The sequence below is a fragment of the Cnephaeus nilssonii genome (genome assembly GCF_951640355.1).
Source record: "Cnephaeus nilssonii genome assembly, chromosome: 14".
Taxonomy (NCBI): Eukaryota; Metazoa; Chordata; class Mammalia; order Chiroptera; family Vespertilionidae; genus Cnephaeus; species Cnephaeus nilssonii.
In genome coordinates, this window is record NC_137085.1 from 28,600,352 (window position 1) to 28,621,062 (window position 20,711).

Below are 20,711 nucleotides of genomic sequence, written 5' to 3' on the forward strand. Positions count from 1 at the left end.
TTCTAAGTAAAAGAAGCCAGTCATGGAAGGCCACAGATTGTAGAGTCCATGTCCATTTATATGAAACTAGTGGCACGAAATTCATGCGGGGGGCGGGGGTTGCTGAGGGAGAGGGGGCCCCTCAGCCCGGCCTGCACCCTCTAATCTAGGACCCCTTGGGGGATGTCTGACTGACGGTTTAGGCCCGATCCCACAGGCAGTCGGACATCTCTCGCAATCCGGGACCGCTGGCTCTTAATCGCTCACCTGCCTGCCTGTCTGATCGCCCCTAACCACTCTACCTGCTGGCCTGATCACCCCCAACTGCCCCCTCCTACCGGCCTGCTCGCCCCCAACTGCCCCCTCCTACTGGCCTGATCGCCCCCAACTGCCCCCCACTGCTGGCCTGTTCACCCCCAACTGCCCCCTCCCGCCAGCCTGCTCTCTTTCAATTGCCCCCCCCCCCGCCAGTCTGATCACCTCCAACTGCCCTCCCCTCCTGGCCTGATCACCCCTAACCGCCCCTGCCTTGGCCCTGCCATGATGGCTTTGTCCGGACAGATGTTCGGGAAGGTCTCCCGGAAGGTCTCCCAGTTTAATTAGCATATTACCCTTTTATTAGTATAGATTAGTGGCTCAGTGCACAAAATTGTGCACGGGGGGGGGGGCAGTTCCCTCTTCCCGGCCTGCACCCTCTCCATTCTGGGACCCCTCAGGGGACCCCTGTGGGATCAAGCCTAAACCAGCAGTCGGACATCTCTCTCGCAATCCGTGACCGCTGGCTCCTAAGTGCTCACCTGCCTGCCGGCCTATCGCCCCAACTGCCCCCCCTTCCAGTCTGATCACCCCTAACCACCCTCCCTGCCCGGCCTGCTCGCCCCCAACTGACCCTCCTCTCCTGGCTTGATCGCCCCTAACTGCCTCTGTCTTGGCCCCACCACCATGGCTTTGTCCAGAAGGCTGTCCGGAAGGTCTCCTGGTCTAATTAGCATATTACCCTTTTATTAGTATAGATGTCTGGAATAGGCAATTCATAGAAATGAAAAGCAGGAATAAACAGTGATTGCTTATCATTAGTAGAAAAGTACAATAAATAATTTCTTCATACAATGGAATATAATATTACAAGAAATTAATCAGAATTCTGCCAGGAATGTGAGCAATATCTGCAAGAAATTGAGCAAGAGAAGCAAAATTGAGGCAGTGTTATGTCCCATGTTGTAAAGCATGACAATTAAATATAGGTATGTTGGACTATATATGAACACAAAGAAAAATATGAAGAAGTATATACTGGACTTAGGTTGTATGTACTAAAGTGAAGGGAATGAGAAGGTGGTTAAGGATGAAATCAAAGAAAAGGAAAAAGACCACATTTCAGAAAAGATGAGATCTCATTTAAGACAAATTATGTGTTGGGTGTATATATTGAGAAGTGAAATAATTATATATGTAAATATTAGAACAACCTAAGATGTCGAAAATCTAAACAGACCAATAGCTGTGGCAGGAATCTATATGTATAAAAGACTAATATGCTAAGTGTCTGACTGTTCGACTGGTAGCTATGATGCGCCATGACCATCGGGGCTGACACTCAACGCGTAGGTATGGAAACATGGAAAAGACTGATGAATCTCACGGGGGAAGGGTATCGGGGCCTGCAGGGTCAGGCTGAATCCATGCACCAAGCCTCCGACATTTCCCGAGGAGCCCGGATTGCGAGCGGGTGCAGGCAAGGCTGAGGGACCCCACTAGCGCATGAATTCATGCACCAGGCCTCTAGTTAAAGAAATAATAAAACATCTGTCTTTAGAAATTACATCTGAATTGTCTAATTTCTAAAGAGCCAGCCAATAATATATTACGTTCCAATTTAAAATATTCCAGATCATAGTAAAAGAAGGCTTCCAAGTATATTTAATGAAGCTTGCATAACCTTAATAATTGAAACCTCGTAGACAATACAACAAAATTAATCAACTAGTTTCCCTTTTGAATACAGATGCAGATGTTTTAAATAATAAATTGTAGCTAGTGATCCAAAAGAATTAGAATTATTGAAAGAATTAATGTTAGCGTTTATTCTGGAAATGCAGGATAAGTTCAACATTAGGAAGTCTTTCAAGGTGATTAATTCCAATATAACAAAAAAATATTTTGTTAATAAATGCAAAAAATATAAAATGTAGCCATCATCCTATATAATAAAAGCCTAATATGCTAAGTGTCCGGTCATCCATTCAACCAATCAAAGCATAATCCTACATAATAAAAAGGTAATATGTAAATTACCATCACTCCGCTATACCCACGATTGGGCCAGCAGGAGGCACAGGGGGTGGGACTCGGGGTGGCCTGGGCGGTGATTGGGCCGGTAGGACGCTGAGCCAATGGCTGTGCTGCGGCACAGAAGGGGCCTCTGGGGCAGCGAGCCGGGCGTTTAGAGGCCCCGGCTGGCACAGGCGGGCGGGCAGCGCGGCTCCCGGGGGAGGAGTCTGGCTGCAGTTGGGCCGCAGGAGCGCGCGGCGGTGTCCGCAGAGGGCGCGGGTTTCTACGCAGCCCGAGCCGGCCGAGGGAGGGCTCATGAGGGAGCCAGAAGGCAGAGGAGGTGGCAGCGGCCCCAGCCTTCCTGGGCGGGAGGCGAAGGCAAGACCCTGGCCTGGGCTCCGGCCACGGGGAGGACCACACCCCCGCCACGCCTCGCCCTAGGGGCCCAGGGACTTCGGAGCTGCCGGCCACACCGGGTCTGACCAGTGGACAGACAGCCTACACATGCATGATTTAATCATGTACAGTGCCTCTAGTATGCTAATGACATGCTAAGGCTGGCTATGCCGTGTACTGATGACCAGGGGGGCAAACAGTTGACCGGTCAATTAGTTTTTATGATGTGCACTGACCATCAGGGGGCAGACGCTTCAACCAGTAGGTTAGCTTGCTGCTGGGGTCCAGCCGATTGGGGACTGAGTGAGACAGGGCCGGATATACCGTGGAGCCCTCCCGTTGGTCCCTTGGCCCCCCCACCCCCAGCTGGCCAACCTCCTGCGTCTCTCCCTGGCCCTGATCGTGCACCAGTGGGGTCCCCTCAGCCTGGCCTGCACCCTCTCGCAATCCGGGACCCCTCGGGGGATGTCAGAAAGCCTGTTTTGGCCCGATCCCACCCACAGGCCAGGCCAAGGGACCCCCACTGGTGCATGAATTCGTGCACCAGGCCTCTATTAGAAAATATTACAATAATTAATAAATAATAAAAGAATAAACTTTCGCTTACAACTATAAACTTACTTTTTGTAGGAAAACTACAAAAACTACACTTAAACTGCATTCAGATTAAATAGAAGATAGTGATAGAAAAAAATTTTTTTTTTAAAAAAAATGGAACATTTTTTTCTTTATTGTTGAAAGTATTATAGATGTCCCCTGTTTGTTTCCCATTGACACCCTGCACCAGGCCTTCACCACTCTATTGTCTGTGTCCATATCTATAATAATAAAAGTGTAATATGCTAATTAGACCAGACAGCCAGGTGACCTTCCGGACAAAGCCTCGGCTGCCAGGGCCGAGCCCCTTGCACGAATTTCGTGCATTGGGCCCTCTAGTATGCATATAAGTTCCCTTGTTTTCATTAAAGCATTTAGCAAAAGATAAAACATAGGCTGGTGGGGATTTTTTTTTTTTTTACACATGACAAGCAATAGGTGCTTATTTCATTTTTTTAAATTTAAATTTTATTTTTTATTGAATTTATTGAGGTGACATTGATTCACAAAATCATACAGGTTTCACATGTACAACTCAATAAAACATCACCTGCACACTGCATTGTATGCCTACCACCCAGGGCAATACGTTATCCTTTTACCCAGTAATACCTTTGAAACAAATAAAAGCTAATAATATGTAAGGATATATATACCGTATTCAATGACATTTTTTACAACTAGAGGCCCAGTCGTGCACTGTAGGGTCCCTAACAGCTGCCGGCCAGGTACTCCCTCCCGGCTGCCTGCCACCACCGCTGGCTGGGGCCTGCCTCCCTTCCCCGGGAGGCCCGCCCCCCTGTTGAACTCCCTGAAGAACTCTGGTCGAGGGGACAATTTGCATACTACGCTTTTATTATATAGGGTAGGATTATATTGGTATTGGCAAAAGAGTGAAAAGTAGAATGACCATTAGTATAGGAATGATAGGATTGTGTTAAGTGAGTTTACTTGAAATATCTGGCTAGTATCAAAAAGAGTGATTGCATTTAACTCTGAAGAGATATTTAGAATATTAGTTGAAAAATAAGTTGCAGGGTAATATCTCATTTCTATTAAAAGAACCAACATGACAACAATTTGTGGGTAATCATGCTTGTATATGTTTGTATGCTTATGGAGAAAGATGCAGAGGATATGTTATTAACATTGTCATAAGACAGGTAGTATGAGAATAAGACTGACCAAAAGAGAAGGAAATTATTAACTTTTTAAAAATACTATTCTTCATTGTTTCACTAGTTGCAATTAAACAAAAAATTTTTTCCTGTTGGATGTGGCCAGGTATTAGAAGATGGAAGCAGTCATTTCCCCAAATTTTCTCTTTAGAAAAGTTTTCAGCAGTCTAAAAGAGTTAATATAGCATTTCATTTTTTTTCCTGGACTTTTCATGATAGCTTTTTGGGAGAAGAGTTTAGTCCCAGTTCTGTGGGCATCATAAACTGCTTTTGAAACAGACAGCTTTTCTATCCAGTGACAAATAATAGTTTAGTTGAAACTGTTGGAGAAGTACATTATGAAAATCTGTTTCCCTGAGGAGAATCAATCAATGACCAGGTTTTGATTTTTAATAGTTGATGTTTTATTCAAACAGTTAAAATTCTAACATTTTGCTATTTTTCCTAATAGCTCCATCAGGGCACCGTCCCTGTTTCTTATACAGTAACAACAGTGGCACCACATGGGATTCCGCTCTGCACAGGCCAGCACATCCCTGCATGCAGTACACAACAGGTCCCAGGATGCTCTGTGGTTTTCAGTGGACAGCACCTCCCTGTCTGTAGTGTGCCTCCTCCAGTAAGTCTGTGCACTCCCTCTTTAGAATGGCTAAGTCTGTAATATAAGAAAACAAAATCTAAGAGACTGCCTTCTGTAGCTTTTCACGCCCAACTAGAAAAGCAGTAGCTATCAATAGCTTTGTTATAGTAACAGTTTAATAAGTTAGCTTTAAAATTTGGTATGTTTTTACATTAATTAAATTATACATATTTGGATATCCCGAAGGTCAAAGCATGTTCCTTCATATATCAGCACAGTTTATAATTAAATCTTAATTTAGGTTGGCCTTGGATTAACATAGGATATCAGACTAGTTAGTAATAAAGTCTAGTTAGTGATCAGCAGTAATAGTCTCAGCACTTACTGGGTTTTGACAGGTACTTTGAATGCTTGGTCTTTTTATTCCTCACTATAAGAAGCCTGTGATAAAAATGGTATCTCCTATTTTCTATTTTTGGGTGTTTTTTTTTTTAATTTAATAAATCTTTATTGTTCAGATTATTACAATTGTTTCTCCTTTTTCCCCCCCATATCTCCCACCACCCGGTTCCCACGCCCCCTCTGCCCTTACCTCCCCCCCGCTGTCCTTATCCATAGGTGTATGATTTTTGTCCAGTCTCTTCCCGTACCCCCCACACAGACACCCCTTTCCCCCTGAGAATTATCAATCCACTCCCATTCTATGCCTCTGATTCTATTATGTTCACCAGTTTATTCTGTTCCTCAGATTTTTAATTCATTGGACTTTTAGATTCACTTGTTGATAGATATGTATTTGTTGTTCATAATTTTTATCTTTACTTTTTTCTTCTTTTTCCTCTTTTTAAAGAATACCTTTCAGCATTTCATATAATACTAGTTTGGTGGTGATGAACTCCTTTAGATTTTTCTTATCTGTGAAGCTCTTTATCTGACCTTCATTTCTGAATGATAACTTTGCTGGGTAGAGTAGTCTTGGTTTTAGGTTCTTGCTATTCATCACTTTGAATATTTCTTGCCACTCCCGTCTGGCCTGCATAGTTTCTGTTGAGAAATCAGCTGATAATCGTATGGGTGCTCCCTTGTAGGTAACTAACTGTTTTTCTCTTGCTGCTTGTAAGATTCTCTCTTTGTCTTTTGCCCTTGGCATTTTAATTATGATGTGTCTTGGTGTGGTCCTCTTTGGATTCCTTTTGTTTGGGGTTCTGTGTGCTTCCTAGACTTGTAAGTCTATTTCTTTCATCAGGTGGGGGAAGTTTTCGGTCATTATTTCTTCAAATAGGTTTTCAGCGTCTTGCTCTCTCTCTTCTTCTGGCACCCCTATAATTCTGATGTTGGTACGCTTAAAGTTGTCCCAGAGGCTTCTTACACTTTCTTCAACTTTCTGAATTCTCTTCTCTTCTTGCTTCTCTGGAGGAGTGTCCTTTGCCTCTTTGTATTCCAAATCTTTGACTTGATTCTTGCGTTCCTCTAGTCTGCTGTTGGGTGTCTGTATAATATTTTTTATTTCAGTCAATGTATGTTTAATTTCTAGTTGGTCCTTTTTCATATCTTCGAGGGTCTTATTAAATTTATCGGCCTTTTCCATGAAATTCTTGAAAAACCTTATAACCGTGGTTTTGAACTCTATGTCCATTCGTTTGTTCTCCTCCATTTCTTTTGTTTGGGATCTGTTTCCTTGCCTCCTCATTTTTACTGCTTCCCTGAGTTGGTTGGGTAGCTTTGTGTACTAGGTGTCCTATTGGTTCAACGGGTCAGCCTCCCAGTTACCTGAGGTGGACACTCTTGGTGTACCCCTTTGTGGACTGTGTGTACAGCCTTGTTGTAGTTAAGTCTTGATTGATGTTGGTGTCACTGGGAGGAATTGACCTCCAGGCCAATTGGCTGTGAGGGCCCACTGTGTCTATAACGGAAGAATTGCTATGCTGGAGACACGTTTATGGGGCAGGACTTGTTCCAGTAGGGCTTTGGTACTCACTGAGTCTGCCTCTTGAATGTGTCCCTTATGAGAGTGGTTGAAATCTGGTGTCGTCTCACACCGACCACTAGATACACTAGTGTCTGGATCTCCAATGGGGTGCAGATCAGCTACTGTCTGAGGCCCCTCAGCAGGAGCTACAGCAAGAACTAGTTTTCTCCTCTTTGCTTGGGCGGTTTTGGAGCAGTCTGACTGGAGCTGCAGTTAATTTGGTTAAGCTGCCACAGAACAGGCCATTTATATGCAAAAGCCGCTGTGTGGAGCCTGGGCGGGTTTGTAGAATGTGGGGGGCAGGGTCTCAGGGCGTCACTAGGCTAGGGCATGGCAAACGGTGATGGCTGCCATCAGCCGTCTCTGCCTTTCCGCGTTTCCAAGTCCCCATGTCCCGCACTCCAGCGCAGGAAACAATGATTGCTGGGCGCACCTCTGCAAAAATGTCACTCTCACTTTCCGACCCGATGGCCGAGAGTCCAGCTTCTCCCTGTAGGCGTCTGGGTCCCCCGCGTGTCCCCAGAAACTGGATTTCAGAGTGATCAGGAGCTTGTCTCCCTTCGGGTTGAAGAAAAGCCGCGTGCCTAGTTGCCCACCACCAGCCTGATTCGCCGCCTCCGTACCTCAGCTTTTCAGCGTTTGTGCTCCTTTCTCTTCTTAGTTGTAAATCTTCCACTCAGCCAGCTTTCCCGTGGTTCTGGGTGGTAGACGTTTTGTCTTTTAGTTGTATTTTTGAAATTGTTGTGCGAGGCGGCAGTTTAGTTGTTTAACTTTGCTGCCATCTTTTGATTCGGTATCCCCTATTTTCTAGATGATGAAATGAAAATGACTTGCTTAATAGAGACAGTTAGTATGAGAGAACAGAGATTTCCACCCACTTCTTTATGCCTCTTAAACTTAAACTTTATCTTTTAATCTACCAACCCCCATCCCCACCCCCACCCCAAGTCCAGCCTCCTTATTTCACAAATGAGATTGCTGAAATCCAAGGGATTTGAATGACCCATAGGGTCAATTATGTTTTCAAAGTAAAGTACTTCACTAAATCTATTAATATAACCCTAAACCTTTGTTTGAATGTGAGATTAAAAGGAACACCTATATACAAATACCAAACCACTTTAACATTAATTTACCCAATCTTGTTTCTCAACCATGGAACCAGTGTGCTAAGTCAGCAGACTTAAAATATTGAGAGACCTTAAATCACTTAGTTGTGAATTGGGCTCCTGTAAATAAAAAAATCTCAGAAATGAAAAATTTCCAAAGAGAGCTTCTTGGAAAGCAGTATCTGCTGCATCTTAAACAAAGAAGAGAGAGATACCTCTGCTCTTCTCCCATTTCATACTTGTTAATAAGACTAAAGTAAAAGTTGGGTGTTTTGACTGATTTGTAAGAACTGTATAAAATACAGAATAATTACCAGTTACCAGTATTTTACTAATAGAGATAAACATACACTATTGTTTCATTGTTAATATAGGTTATTAAAACATTTTGGGCGACATGGCAATAACCTTTCTATCTCACTGTATAGAGTTGTTTTTTTTTAATTATGTGTTTTGATACCTTTAACAAAAAAATAATTTCTTTTACAGATGCTGCAAGCCTGTTCAGTTCAGCACTTACCAGTACCATATGCTGCATTCCCACCCCTTATTTCTAGTGATCCATTTCTTTTACATCCTCCTCACCTTTCTCCTCATCATCATCCTCATTTGCCACCACCAGGCCAGTTTGTCCCTTTCCAAACACAGCAGTCACGATCGGTAGGTATTTCTACTTTTATGTCTTTAATATTCACAGAATGTTTAGACCTAAAAGGTAGATTAATTTAGTAGATGTAAATTGTAACCATTTAAAAATTATAACTTGGGCATTCTTCTGGTTCTTTTTTTCTTTTCTTTATTGATTAAGGTATTACATATGTGTCCTTAAGCCCCTCCTGCCCCCCTGCCCCCATTCATGCCCTCACCCCCCCTGGTGTCTGTATCCATTGGTTATGCTTATATGCATACATGCAAGTCCTTTGGTTGATCTCTCCCCCTTACCATTCTTCTGGTTCTTAAACGAATTAAGGACTTCAAAGACATACAAATTCATATAGATAAATGAAGCGAGAATTACCTTGGTTTCTTAAATTTTTCTAGGTATTTTTATGTATTTCTAAAATGGAAAGTGAAAATATTATAAAGTGGTTTATACTTGTTAGGATAATATTTACTTATGCAAATAAAGTAACCCTCTGAGCCTCAATTGGTTTTATTGGAAGCTTGTTTTTCTATTGTGTTCTCACAAAAAGGTGGATGAGATAGTCTGTTAACACAATTATACCCTGGGACTGGAATATAGTTGAGAGGCATGTTATTTTAGGGTCTGAAGGAGGTAAGTACTGTATAAGTGGAAGGAAGGGCACAGGAAGAAGGCCCACTTGTGTTTTGGACAGGCCAAGTTGAACATCTGAATCATCGTGCATTAAGAAAATAGGAAAGAGAACATATGGAAATGATTAGAGTGGAAGATTTTAGCCTTGTGAAAGGAACTGCAGCATTATTCCTAATGGCCAACAAATAGAAACAGTGCAAATGTCTATCAAGTGATAATGAATAAGCAAATATGGTGTATCTATACAGAGGATTAATTCAACCAAAAAAAAGGAGTGCTGTATGATACACAAACTATAAGATGGATAAACCTTGAAAACATTATGCTAAATGAAAGAAGCCAGATACCAGGGCCACAATATTACGTGATTCTGTATATATGAAATGTCCAGAATAGGAAAACCTATAGAAATGAAGGAAGATTAATGGTTGTCCAGAACCTTGGGGAGGATTGAAGAGAAATGGGTAGTAGACCTGACTACTAATGGGCACGGGTTGTTTTGGGGTTTTTTTTGGCGGGGGGGAAGGGGGAGGAATGTTCTGGAATTAGTTTGTGGTGAATATACAAAAATGACTTGTACTCCCCCTTACTTATGGTAAATTTTTAGTATGTGAATTATATCTCAGCTCTTTTTTTTAATCCCACATGCTATTGCTTTACATATACTATGTGTTACTTGTACATTGTCTCAGTGTTTACAACACACTTTTGAAATAGGCTACGGGTGTGTCAGTTCTATAGGTCTATGACAATATTGAAGTTCCGATTAAGTAATTTATACACTGAGTGACCAGAGTATTATGATATCTGAACGCATAATAATCTGGCCACTCAGTGTATATCCTATATAATAAGAGGCTAATATGCAAATTGTCCCTTCGACCAGCAGGCAGGCCAGCCAACCGCCCACGTCCCCTTCCCCTGGCCAGGCTGGCCGGACCCCACCCATGCACGAATTCATGCATCGGGCCTCTAATGTATATATGTGTGTGTGTGTGTGTGTGTACACACACACACACACACACACACACACACACTGAGTGGCCAGATTATTATGCATTCAGAGATCATAATAATCTGGCCACTCAGTGTAGAAGTCACATTGATTAGTGACAATGCCAAGAATCTAATGCCAAAGCCCATAAGCTTTCTACTGCAGCATAATGCCTACTATATCTTATGTCATTTAGCTCTGGTTTTGATTTATAAATAGATATACACCATGTTCAATTTCATGTTAAGGGTTAAGTGTCTGAAAATCCTGTGAGTAGTAGGTCATTGTATCCTATGTGTTGTAATTTTAGCCATGCAATTGGCTTACTACATGACTTTTTGCCTTCTCTTAAGAGAAGATTGAAATAGTAAAATAAATGTATCTTTTAATTGATATGTCTAGTCAATTAAATGGAAATGCTTAATGACGTATTTCAAAAACTTATTGAAATTCAGTTAAAGGCAGGAAGATTTTACTATGTCTGTATGTCACATGTATGAATTTAGGTTCATGTGAATATCAAGAAATGTATGACTTTAAAAATATTGTGTGTGTGTGTGATTTTTATTATTATACCACAGTATCTAAACACTGGAAGTACATTAGTGTTTGGGTTTTTTTCCCCCCTCAGCCTCTGCAAAGGATAGAAAATGAAGTGGAACTCTTAGGAGAACATCTTCCAGTAGGAGGTTTTACTTACCCTTCCTCAGCCCATCCCCCAACATTACCTCCATCAGCTCCTTTGCAGTTCTTAACACATGATCCTTTGCATCAAGAGGTGTCCTTTGGAGTCGTAAGTTTTCATTCAGTGTTATTATTTGCTTTGATAACTTGTTTTGAGTTATTTCAATGTAACTCTACATATTTAGAATTTTGAATGTATTGTTGAAATCATTGGTGTTGGGAAAGTGTATTTAGAAATATACATGTTTTAAACTAGTCATTGCATCTATGTGAACATTTAAGAAATATTAAATACCACTTGAATAGTAAAGAACTTTATAGGTTGTTGTTTTTTTAAGAGACTTTGACATTAAATAAAAGGTAGAATGATCTTAAATTGTCTAAACATTTTTTCTCCTACAGCCTTATCCTCCATTTATGCCCCGGAGGCTCACAGGACGAAGTAGATACCGATCCCAGCAGCCAATACCACCTCCCCCTTATCATCCCAGCTTACTACCATATGTGTTGTAAGTTCTTTCTTATTTTGATGAGTTCTAAATTTGGCTTCTTGAGATTCTCTTTCTTTTATGAGGATCTTCTATGTGATGTATAATTTAGAGTGTTAAATATTTGTATTTAATGTTAGTGGTTGGGTATGGGGCTATTTAAGGGTGAAAGAGAAGAGTCAATGACAAAGGAGAAGTGGGGGAAGAAGAAATTTTGAGCCATAAAATAGGTTTACCAAATCTAAAGGTAGGAAAGTTAAAATTTTTGCTACTTTCACAATTGGCATCACTTGCCATCTTCTTTGATTATCCAGCTTTTGATGCTGCTGTTTCTCTCAGTGGAAGAGAGAAAGAGAAGTTATGTCTATTCCTTATAAATACTCTGTTAGAGGTCCTGGCTGGTTAGAGCATCGTCCCAGTACCCCAAGGTTGCAGGTTAGATCCCTGGTCAGGGCACGTAAAAGAAGCAACCAATAAATGTATAAGTGAATGGATCAACAATTCCATGTTTTTTAATTAAAAAAAAAAAGAAAGGAAAATAAATACTCGGTTAGAATTACGTTTGTAGCAGAAGCACTCATGGGTTAAATATATCTTTAGTTCTCTCTCATGTAATGAAGTCCAGAAGTAGGCAATTCAGATATGATTTTTTCCCCCTAATATATTTTATTGATATTTTACAGAGAGGAAGGGAGAGGGAGAGAGAGTTAGAAACATCGATGAGAAACATCAATCAGCTGCCACCTGCGCACCCCCTACTGGGGATGTGCCCGCAACCAAGGTACATGCCCTTGACCAGAATCGAACCTGGGACCCTTGAGTCCGCAGGCCGACGCTCTATCCACTGAGCCAAACTGGTTAGGGCCAGATATGATTTGTTTAGCCCCATAACTCTGAGGAAGGGTTCTGCCATCCTATGGCTTCCTCTAAAATGGCTCCTCAGGTTCCAGCTATTAAGTCAGCATTCTAGCCAGTAAAAATGAAAGTGGATCTCTGCCTACCTGCCTCCTCTCAGGAATACTTCCTAGAAGATCCATGTATTACTCCTGCCAAATCCCATGGGCCAAAATGTAGTCTTATGTCTATAATTACCTGCTAGGAAAGCTAGGAAATGTTGTCTTTAAGGTCATGTGCCTATTTTATACTATTTTGATCATTGTAGCTCTATTGCAAGTCTTAAATCAGATAGGATAAGTCTCCCAACTTAGTTCTAAAATGATTTAAAGTCTTTTGTGTGAGCCATATAAATTTTTAAATCAAATTAGTTTCTACTTGAAAAAAGGCTTGCTGAGGAGATCAGTTGGGGAGAAAATTGACATCTTAATATTGACTCGTCTAGTCAGTTAACTTACACAGTATATCTCTCTATTCTTTTTAAGTTTATCCTTACAGTATTTTTGCAGTTTTTATTGTGTAGGTCTTGCATATGTTTTGTTGAATTCATTCCAAATATTTTATGTGATTTTATGCTATTGTGAATGATATTTTTTTAAGTGTCAGTTTTTGTTTATTGTTAGTGAAGGCAGTTTTTTTAAAGGGTTGCCACTGATTAACCCCAGCCATTTGTCCCTATAGCACTGGTTTTGTTTTTCCTGTTCATGGAAGTAATGTAGTAATGTATCAATGCTAGTGTTGGTTATTTTCACTGCAGATCAATGCTTCCAGTGCCACCTGCAGTAGGCCCAACTTTCAGCTTTGAATTGGATGTGGAAGATGGAGAAGTAGAAAATTACGAGGTGAGTAGGTGAACTTGAATTAAGTTGGGGAATATTGTGTGCATAAAAAGTACCGTAATACTCAACTCATTCATCTAATTAAACATTATTAAGTGAATCCTTTGTACATTTCAAGATATAAATATGTTTGAAAAAAGTGTTCAGCATCCTTAAGGATATTTTGTCATGTACCACACAGCTCTGATAAAGAGACAGACTTTTGGTACTCTCTTAGAGTTACATACAACTCCTATGAGAGAATGTAAATGAGAAAACAGTGAATTATAAATTGATGTTCTCAAAGATTTTGTGGAAGCCAGAAGTGTTTGAATTGATTCTTGAAGGATGGGAAGACTTTTTCGTGCATAAGGTTGAAGCAGGAAAGTGCTGGATATTCTTGAGGAATTGCATATAGTCTGTGGCTAACGTGAGATTTGATTGGAAAGCTTAACTGGTTGTCCTTGAGTGTCCTGCTAGAGAATGGACAGAATTTTGAATATTATGGGATGAAGGAGCTGCTACATTTTTTGGTGCTAATGGATCTATACTTTTATGAGTCAAAACTCTGCTAGTAGCATGAAGGAATAATATAGATGGGAGAGGTTAAGAAGTTGGTGGTGGGGAAACCTATTTAATAGGTCAGGCAATAAATTATAAAACCATGCAAGTTCCGAACTATAGGAACTGCAAATAGAAAAGAGTACATCTTCAGAGACTTTTTTAACATTTGAACCAACAGGAGTAGAGTTAGGGGTGTGAGTGGGAGGGTTGCAAAAGAAGATGCTCTACAAAAACTGTAGTAACTCACAAAGAAGGCAGAAGATGACAGTAGGTCAAGTAGATGACATAATCTAATTTAGATGATGTTGATGTTATAGTATTTGAAGTTAGGAATAGGAGGTGCAGTTTAGGGGTTGAAAGGCAAATTCGGATTTGGGTATGTTGAATGTGAGTGACTGTATGTATGACTTGGTTTTGATACTGCCAGCTATCTTTCTCACCCCAGCCTCACTTAGTTTCTATTTATACAGTATGAATACAGATGCTCCTTGGCTTATGATGGGGTTACGTCCTGATAAATCCATTGTAAGTTGAAAATATCATAAATTGAAATGCATTTAACCTACTGAACATCATAGCTTAGCCTACCTGGTTTCTAATGAATGCATGTCGCTTTTGCACCATTGTGAAGTGGAAAAATCGTAAGCCAAACCATCGTTAATTGGGACATCTGTGCTGGAACACTTTTTTTTTTTTTTAGGTGAACTGAACCTGGGGAGAGGGAGGAGAGATCTCACACACAAACAATCTTAAATCATCTTTGTTTTATTTTTTAAATGCATGTGGAAGAGATCAGGCCAAATGCTATATTCTTCTGTAGTTTTCAGAATGCCATTATACCACTTTCTACATATATAATCACATTGCAGTGTCCTTTGGCTTTCATTCCCAGATTCTTAAGAAAGGGGCTGTAATAATTTCCTGATTTTGTTTCTAGAACACTCTTTATGTTAGTTTTGTACAGAGCGGTAAGGAAAGGAGTTGGTTCTCTTTTTAGGTATTCTTTTAGGTACTGAAATTGAGTCTTCTTTCATGCAACTGAAAGGACAGCTTTTCGTTAAACAAATTATATACATATACCAATGGAAAAACAGTGATACTATCCCAGTGTAGGGAAAATATTTTGTATTTAGCATTGGAATCCTTTCTGGACTGTATTTTGGATTGAATATGTTTGATCTTCTGCAAAGTCATGCTTTAATTCAATCAAGAAAATCTTGCTTGCTTTTCTGGTTTTATCTCAATAGTGTGCACACCTACAACACTCCCTAGTCCAGAGTACTCATCATTTTTTAGTCTACCCTATACATCTTGCCTATGTGCTTTTACTCCCCTTGATCCTTCTGCCCAATTATTTTCCCCCCTTCCTCTACATTTTGAAACTACTTCTATGAAAGACATTTCTAGTCCATTATCAGATCTAAATGTCCCTCTCCCTCCTTTTTGTTCTTATAAAACCATATGTAATAATCATGTCGTGCCTTCAGTTATCTTGCCTCTGGATCATATAAATTTGTTGAGGGCTTGGTTATCATTACATTCTCCTTTCAATAAGGGCTTAATGAACATATTTTATTGAATATAATTGTCATATTTGTGTTAGTTGACCTAAGTGTCCTATTATACAGGAGAGGTATAATAAATATAGATAAGCTATATCATAAATTTTATATGCTAATTGTAATCAGCACCAATTTAACAACTTACTAGTCTAGCATTTAGAAGGACTTAGGGGCATTCATGTTCACAAAGGGGAAGCAATTTCAGGTGACCCAATTCTCCAAATGAAGCTGTACCAAAATCAGTGTCGTGGTGTCATTATATTAAAACAGCCATCACAGCATTAGTTATTGAGATTTTTTTTTTTGAGAAATTATTTGTTCATCTCATCTGTCATCATTTCTTTGTTACCCATTCTGTTAACCCTGTGGCAGCCTTTAAAGGGGGAAAGCAGCACACAAAGGGCTGCCTGATTTTAGAATAAAGCAAATGAATAATTAGAGCCATTGAAAACTGGGAGAAAGGAGGTACTTGTATAAAACCAGTAAGCATAATCGCTGCAATACATTGAAACATCAGTTATGCTAAAATTCATGAATTCATAGTGATACTTAAAAAAACACACTCAGTGGTCTTATTCATCCTGCACTTTATATATGATTTATACTAACTGAATGCAATTTGGTATGGGGCAGTTGTTCAGTATAGAAGTATTTCATCTAATAAATGAAGAAAGAATGATAGAATTAAAATACTACCATTTTGCCATCTTTAATGAATAAATGGACCTAGGCAATGTTCCATCAGTGGCTCCTAACATAACAATTAGGTGTGGTGAGCTATGATTGAAATACTCAAATCCACCAATTTATAGGAAATACAGGGGACAAGAAAACTCAAGTCAGGGTGGGGTGGTTCAGTCAACAAAATTCAGACTGAGAATTTCTACAGGCCATTGACCTGTTTTCTTCAATAAATACAAAATTTTAAAAAGATACTTGAGACAATATCAAGCAATGGGAATAGATGGATTTATTTGGATTATGATTTGAATAAACTATTTTTAAAAGTGTTTTGAAAGGAATTGAAACAGACATTTGACAAAGAATTATAAGGTGTGATGATGATGATGATGATGTGATTTATTCCCTTTTAAAAAAATCTTTCCTTTTTTAGGGTGGTGGTGTTCAACTTGGGGATAGTTTTATCCCCAAGAGGATATTTAGCAACATATGGAGACATTTTTTATTGTTACAACTGGGTGGGCGGGTGTTACTGGCATTTAGCAGAGATGCTGCTAAACATCCTACAGTGCACTGAACAGCCCCCCACAATAAAAGTTTATCTAGCCCAAAATGTCAAAAGTGCTGAAGTTGACAGACTGTTTTAAAGATACATACAAAACTGTTAATGAAATAACCATGTTTTAGTTTTGTTTGAAAAGTATCTGGTATTTAGAAGTAGACAGTAATAGGTGAAATAAAATTAGCCATGGATTGTTGAGCCTGAGTAATGGGAATATGGAATTTCATTATACTGTACCTCTTCTTTAGTATGTATTTAAATTTTTCCACAATAAAAGTAGTTTTTTTAAAAATTACTGCAATAGAAAAATTTAAAGCAAGTTAAAATATATTTCCTTTTCCATCAACAGGCCCTTTTAAACCTGGCAGAGAGACTAGGAGAAGCTAAGCCACGAGGACTGACTAAAGCAGATATTGAACAACTTCCTTCTTATCGGTTCAATCCTAACAACCACCAGTCAGAACAGACTTTGTAAGTACATTTTTCTGACATCACTCTGTTAAATTTTCTTTTCTACCTTTATGAAATAAAAGCCTGAGAGCCATAGATAACTTGATAAAGTAACCTTTATTTCATAATCTTGGCCTATGTTATCTAGTTAGGTAGCAGCTAGTCACATGGGGCTGCTTAAATTAAATAAAATTGAAAGTTAAATTTCTTAGTAACACTAGCTAGTGATGCTGTATTGAAAGATTTAGAACATTTCTGTCACTTCAGAAAATTTTATTCGACAGTGCTGTTCTGGAATTTTAGGTTGCCCAAAAATTTTATGATCTCTGATTCAAACTGCAATATTTTATATATGATTAAAGTCTCATACATGTAAAGTTCGAAGTTTTTACTTAAAGATTCTGCTTATTATAGTATCTTCTTTATAGAAATTCTACTGAGATATAATTCACATTTATAGTGATTCTTAGTATATTCAGCCTTTTGCAACCATCTTCATAAGCAAATTTATACCATTTTCATCACCTCAAAAAGAAACTCGTTACCCATTAGCAGCCATTCCCCGTATCTTTCCAATCCTCTTCACCCTGGCACAAACTTTTTTTTTTTTTTTTAAGCTCTATAGAGGTGCCTATTCTGGACATTTCACATAAATGGGCTCATATAATATATGGTCTTTTTAATCTGGCTTCTTTCACTTAGCTTGTGTTCAGGGTTCATCGTGTCATAACTTATATCAGTATTTCATTCCTGTTTATGACCAAGTAATATTTGATTGTATGGATACACTAGATATTGTTTGTCCTTTCCTCAATTGATGAACATTTGGGTTGTTTCCACATTTTGTCTAATATTAATAACTAGAGGCCCGGTGCACAAAATTCATTCACGGGGGCCGGGGGGGGTGTCCCTCAGCCCAGCCTGCACCCTCTCCAATCTGGGACTACTGGCTCCCAACTGCTCGCCTGCCTGCCTTCCTGATTGCCCCTAACTGCTTCTGCCTGCCAGCCTGATCACCCCCTAACCACTCCCCTGCCAGCCTGATTGATGTCTAACTGCTCCCCTGCCAGCCTGTTTGCCCCCAACTTCCCTTCTCTGCTGGCCTGGTCACCCCTAACTGCCCTCCCCTGCAGGCCTGGTCCCTCCCAACTGCCCTCCCCTGCTGGCCATCTTGTGGCGGCCATCTTGTGTCCACATGGGGGCAGAATCTTTGACCACATGGGGGCAGCCATCTTGTGTGTTGGAGTGATGGTCAATCTGCATATTACTCTCTTATTAGGTAGGATAGAGGCCTGGTGCATGGGTGGGGGCCAGCTGGTTTGCCCAGAAGGGTGTTCCGGATCAGGGTGGGGGTTCCCTTGGGGCTTGGGGCGGCCTGGGCGAGGGGCCTGTGGTGGTTTGCAGGCCGACCACGCTCCCTGGTGACCCAAGCAGAGGCCCTGATATCTGGGATTTATTTATCTTCTACAATTGAAACTTTGTAGCCTTAAGTGGAGGCCTGGGTGTGCGGAAAGCTTGGCTTCCTCCATCACCGGGGAAACCCAAGCCTCCCTTCTGCTCTCTCCGTGGCCGTAGCCATCTTGGCTGGGTTAATTTGTATACTCGCTCCTGATTGGCTTGTGTGCATGGCTTGTGGGTATAGCAGAGTGATGGTTAATTTGCATATTACTTTTTTATTTGATAGGATACTGCTGTGAACATTTATGTACAGATTTCCCTTGCTCCAAAAGTAGAGCATTTCATAAACCAAAATGACATGAAGTGAAGAAGCAGTTACCATTAATTTATATGGAAAAATTTTTGAGCATTCATAGCTCCAAAAAATAACCTATCAAATTATACCAAAAAACATAAAACATAAAGTAACATTAACATACAGTAAAAGCAAGAATGATATGATAAATACACAGTTTATATAAAGTAGAAATAATATATGTACAGTGTAGTTTAACTTATCAGAATTGGGAAAATTGAGAGCACATTGGAACTGGCTGAGAGGTGGTGGTGATGGCGTGTTGGCTGAGTTATCAGGGAGGGGAGATAGGAGGTACAGGAGAGGAAGAAGGTCATCTGTTAACATGCAATTGTTGTCTGACTTCATCATGGGAGGCAGGTCACCACCATCTACACCTCTGTGCCATTTACCTATCTATTTTTGTTTCTTGTGTTTTCAGTATCTCAAACCATTGCCTACTTGGAAGTCATGAAGATTGACTCCTGTGCTTTCTTCTAAGATTTTACAATTTTTGGCTTTTACGTTTAGGCCTTTGCTCCATTTCTGAGTTAATTTTTGTGTATTGTGTGAGGTAGTAGTCCAACTTTTTTTTTTTTTTTTTTTTTTTTTTTGCATAAGACTATCCAGTTCTAGCACCCCTTTGTTGACTATCATAGTACTTTTTTAGTATTAACACATTGCAAATGGATCACAAGAATTGTCATGTTTTCTGTTCTAAGGCTTGTGGCCAATCACAAGAATACTTGAAAAAAATATTAGCTTATAAGAACATGTAATAAATAACTTCAAAATGCAATGGGTATTTAATTTTAAAGCGTGCCATTGACATTTATGTAAAATATTTTTTGTACTCGTTCAATAGAAACTTATCTGGCCACTGGGTAAATCTAGCAATGAAACTACTGGTCTGCAGTGTGTTAAGACTAGCTTGGGCCCTAGCCAGTTTGACTCAATGGATAGAGGATTGGACTGTATACTGGAGGGTCCTAGTTCGATTCTGGTCAAGGGCACATGCCCAGGTTGTGGGCTCAATCCCCAGTGTGGGGCGTGCAGGAGGCAGCTAATCAATGATGCTCTGTCATCATTGATGTTTCTCTCTCTCTCTCCCTCTCTCCCTTTCTGAAATCAATAAAAATTTAAAAAAAAAAAAAAAAAGACTAGCTTGGACGTTAAACCAGAGATTTCCTGATGATCTCTCAGTAAAGAAAAGTACTTTTACTACATGTGCTAATATCATGATTTTTTGTGTGTGTGTCTTAAAATTTAAATGACATTTTGATAAGGAAGATGGTAAGTGGTTTTTTGGGGGGGCTTCGGTAGTCATAACAAAACAGAAAACCACTTGGTTTTATGGTTAAATTACCTTTTTCCTTTTTTTAGGTGTGTAGTATGCATGTGTGATTTTGAGTCAAGGCAGCTACTTAGAGTTTTACCCTGTAACCACGAGTTCCATGCCAAGTGTGTCGACAAATGGCTTAAGGTAAAGTGATGGCATCTGAGAAGAGAATAACATTGAATTTTCTTTTTATTGAGCATAGTTTCATGAAGAGTAAGTCCATCATTGGTGGAGGGTGGGTAAGGAGGTAAGATATTTGAGTAATATATTTCAAACACAGCTTTCAATATGATTTCTAAAAATGAAGAGAAAAGGCCAGCAAAAATGAACTATAATCATCATCATGGGAGTGATTTTGTAAAACCTGAAAAGTGGTTATCTGTCTTTCATAATGAGTACTAGAGGCCCAGTACATGACATTCGTGCACTGGGAGGGGGGGGTGTCCCTCAGCCCGGCCTGCGCCCTCTTGCAGTGCAGGACCCCTTGGGGGATGTCTGCCTGCCGACCTAGGCCCAATCCCCCCTTGCAGTCTGGGGCTCTCACAGTCCGGACCCCTCACTCTTTACCACCCACCTGCAGTGGCGGGA

The 20,711-nt window shown here is 40.1% G+C and overlaps 1 protein-coding gene across 8 annotated transcripts in view; it reads left to right on the forward strand.

Moving 5' to 3' along the window:
* Positions 1-20,711, forward strand: part of RNF38 (ring finger protein 38) — a 109,850-nt gene that overhangs the window by 84,383 nt on the left and 4,756 nt on the right. For all 8 annotated transcript variants that reach the window (XM_079791267.1, XM_079791268.1, XM_079791272.1 and 5 more), the window contains 7 exons: positions 4,873-5,040; positions 8,569-8,739; positions 10,981-11,142; positions 11,436-11,542; positions 13,173-13,257; positions 16,952-17,073; positions 20,168-20,267. In XM_079791267.1, coding sequence (XP_079647393.1) covers positions 4,873-5,040; positions 8,569-8,739; positions 10,981-11,142; positions 11,436-11,542; positions 13,173-13,257; positions 16,952-17,073; positions 20,168-20,267 — 915 coding nt within the window. The remainder of the gene's footprint in view (positions 1-4,872; positions 5,041-8,568; positions 8,740-10,980; positions 11,143-11,435; positions 11,543-13,172; positions 13,258-16,951; positions 17,074-20,167; positions 20,268-20,711) is intronic.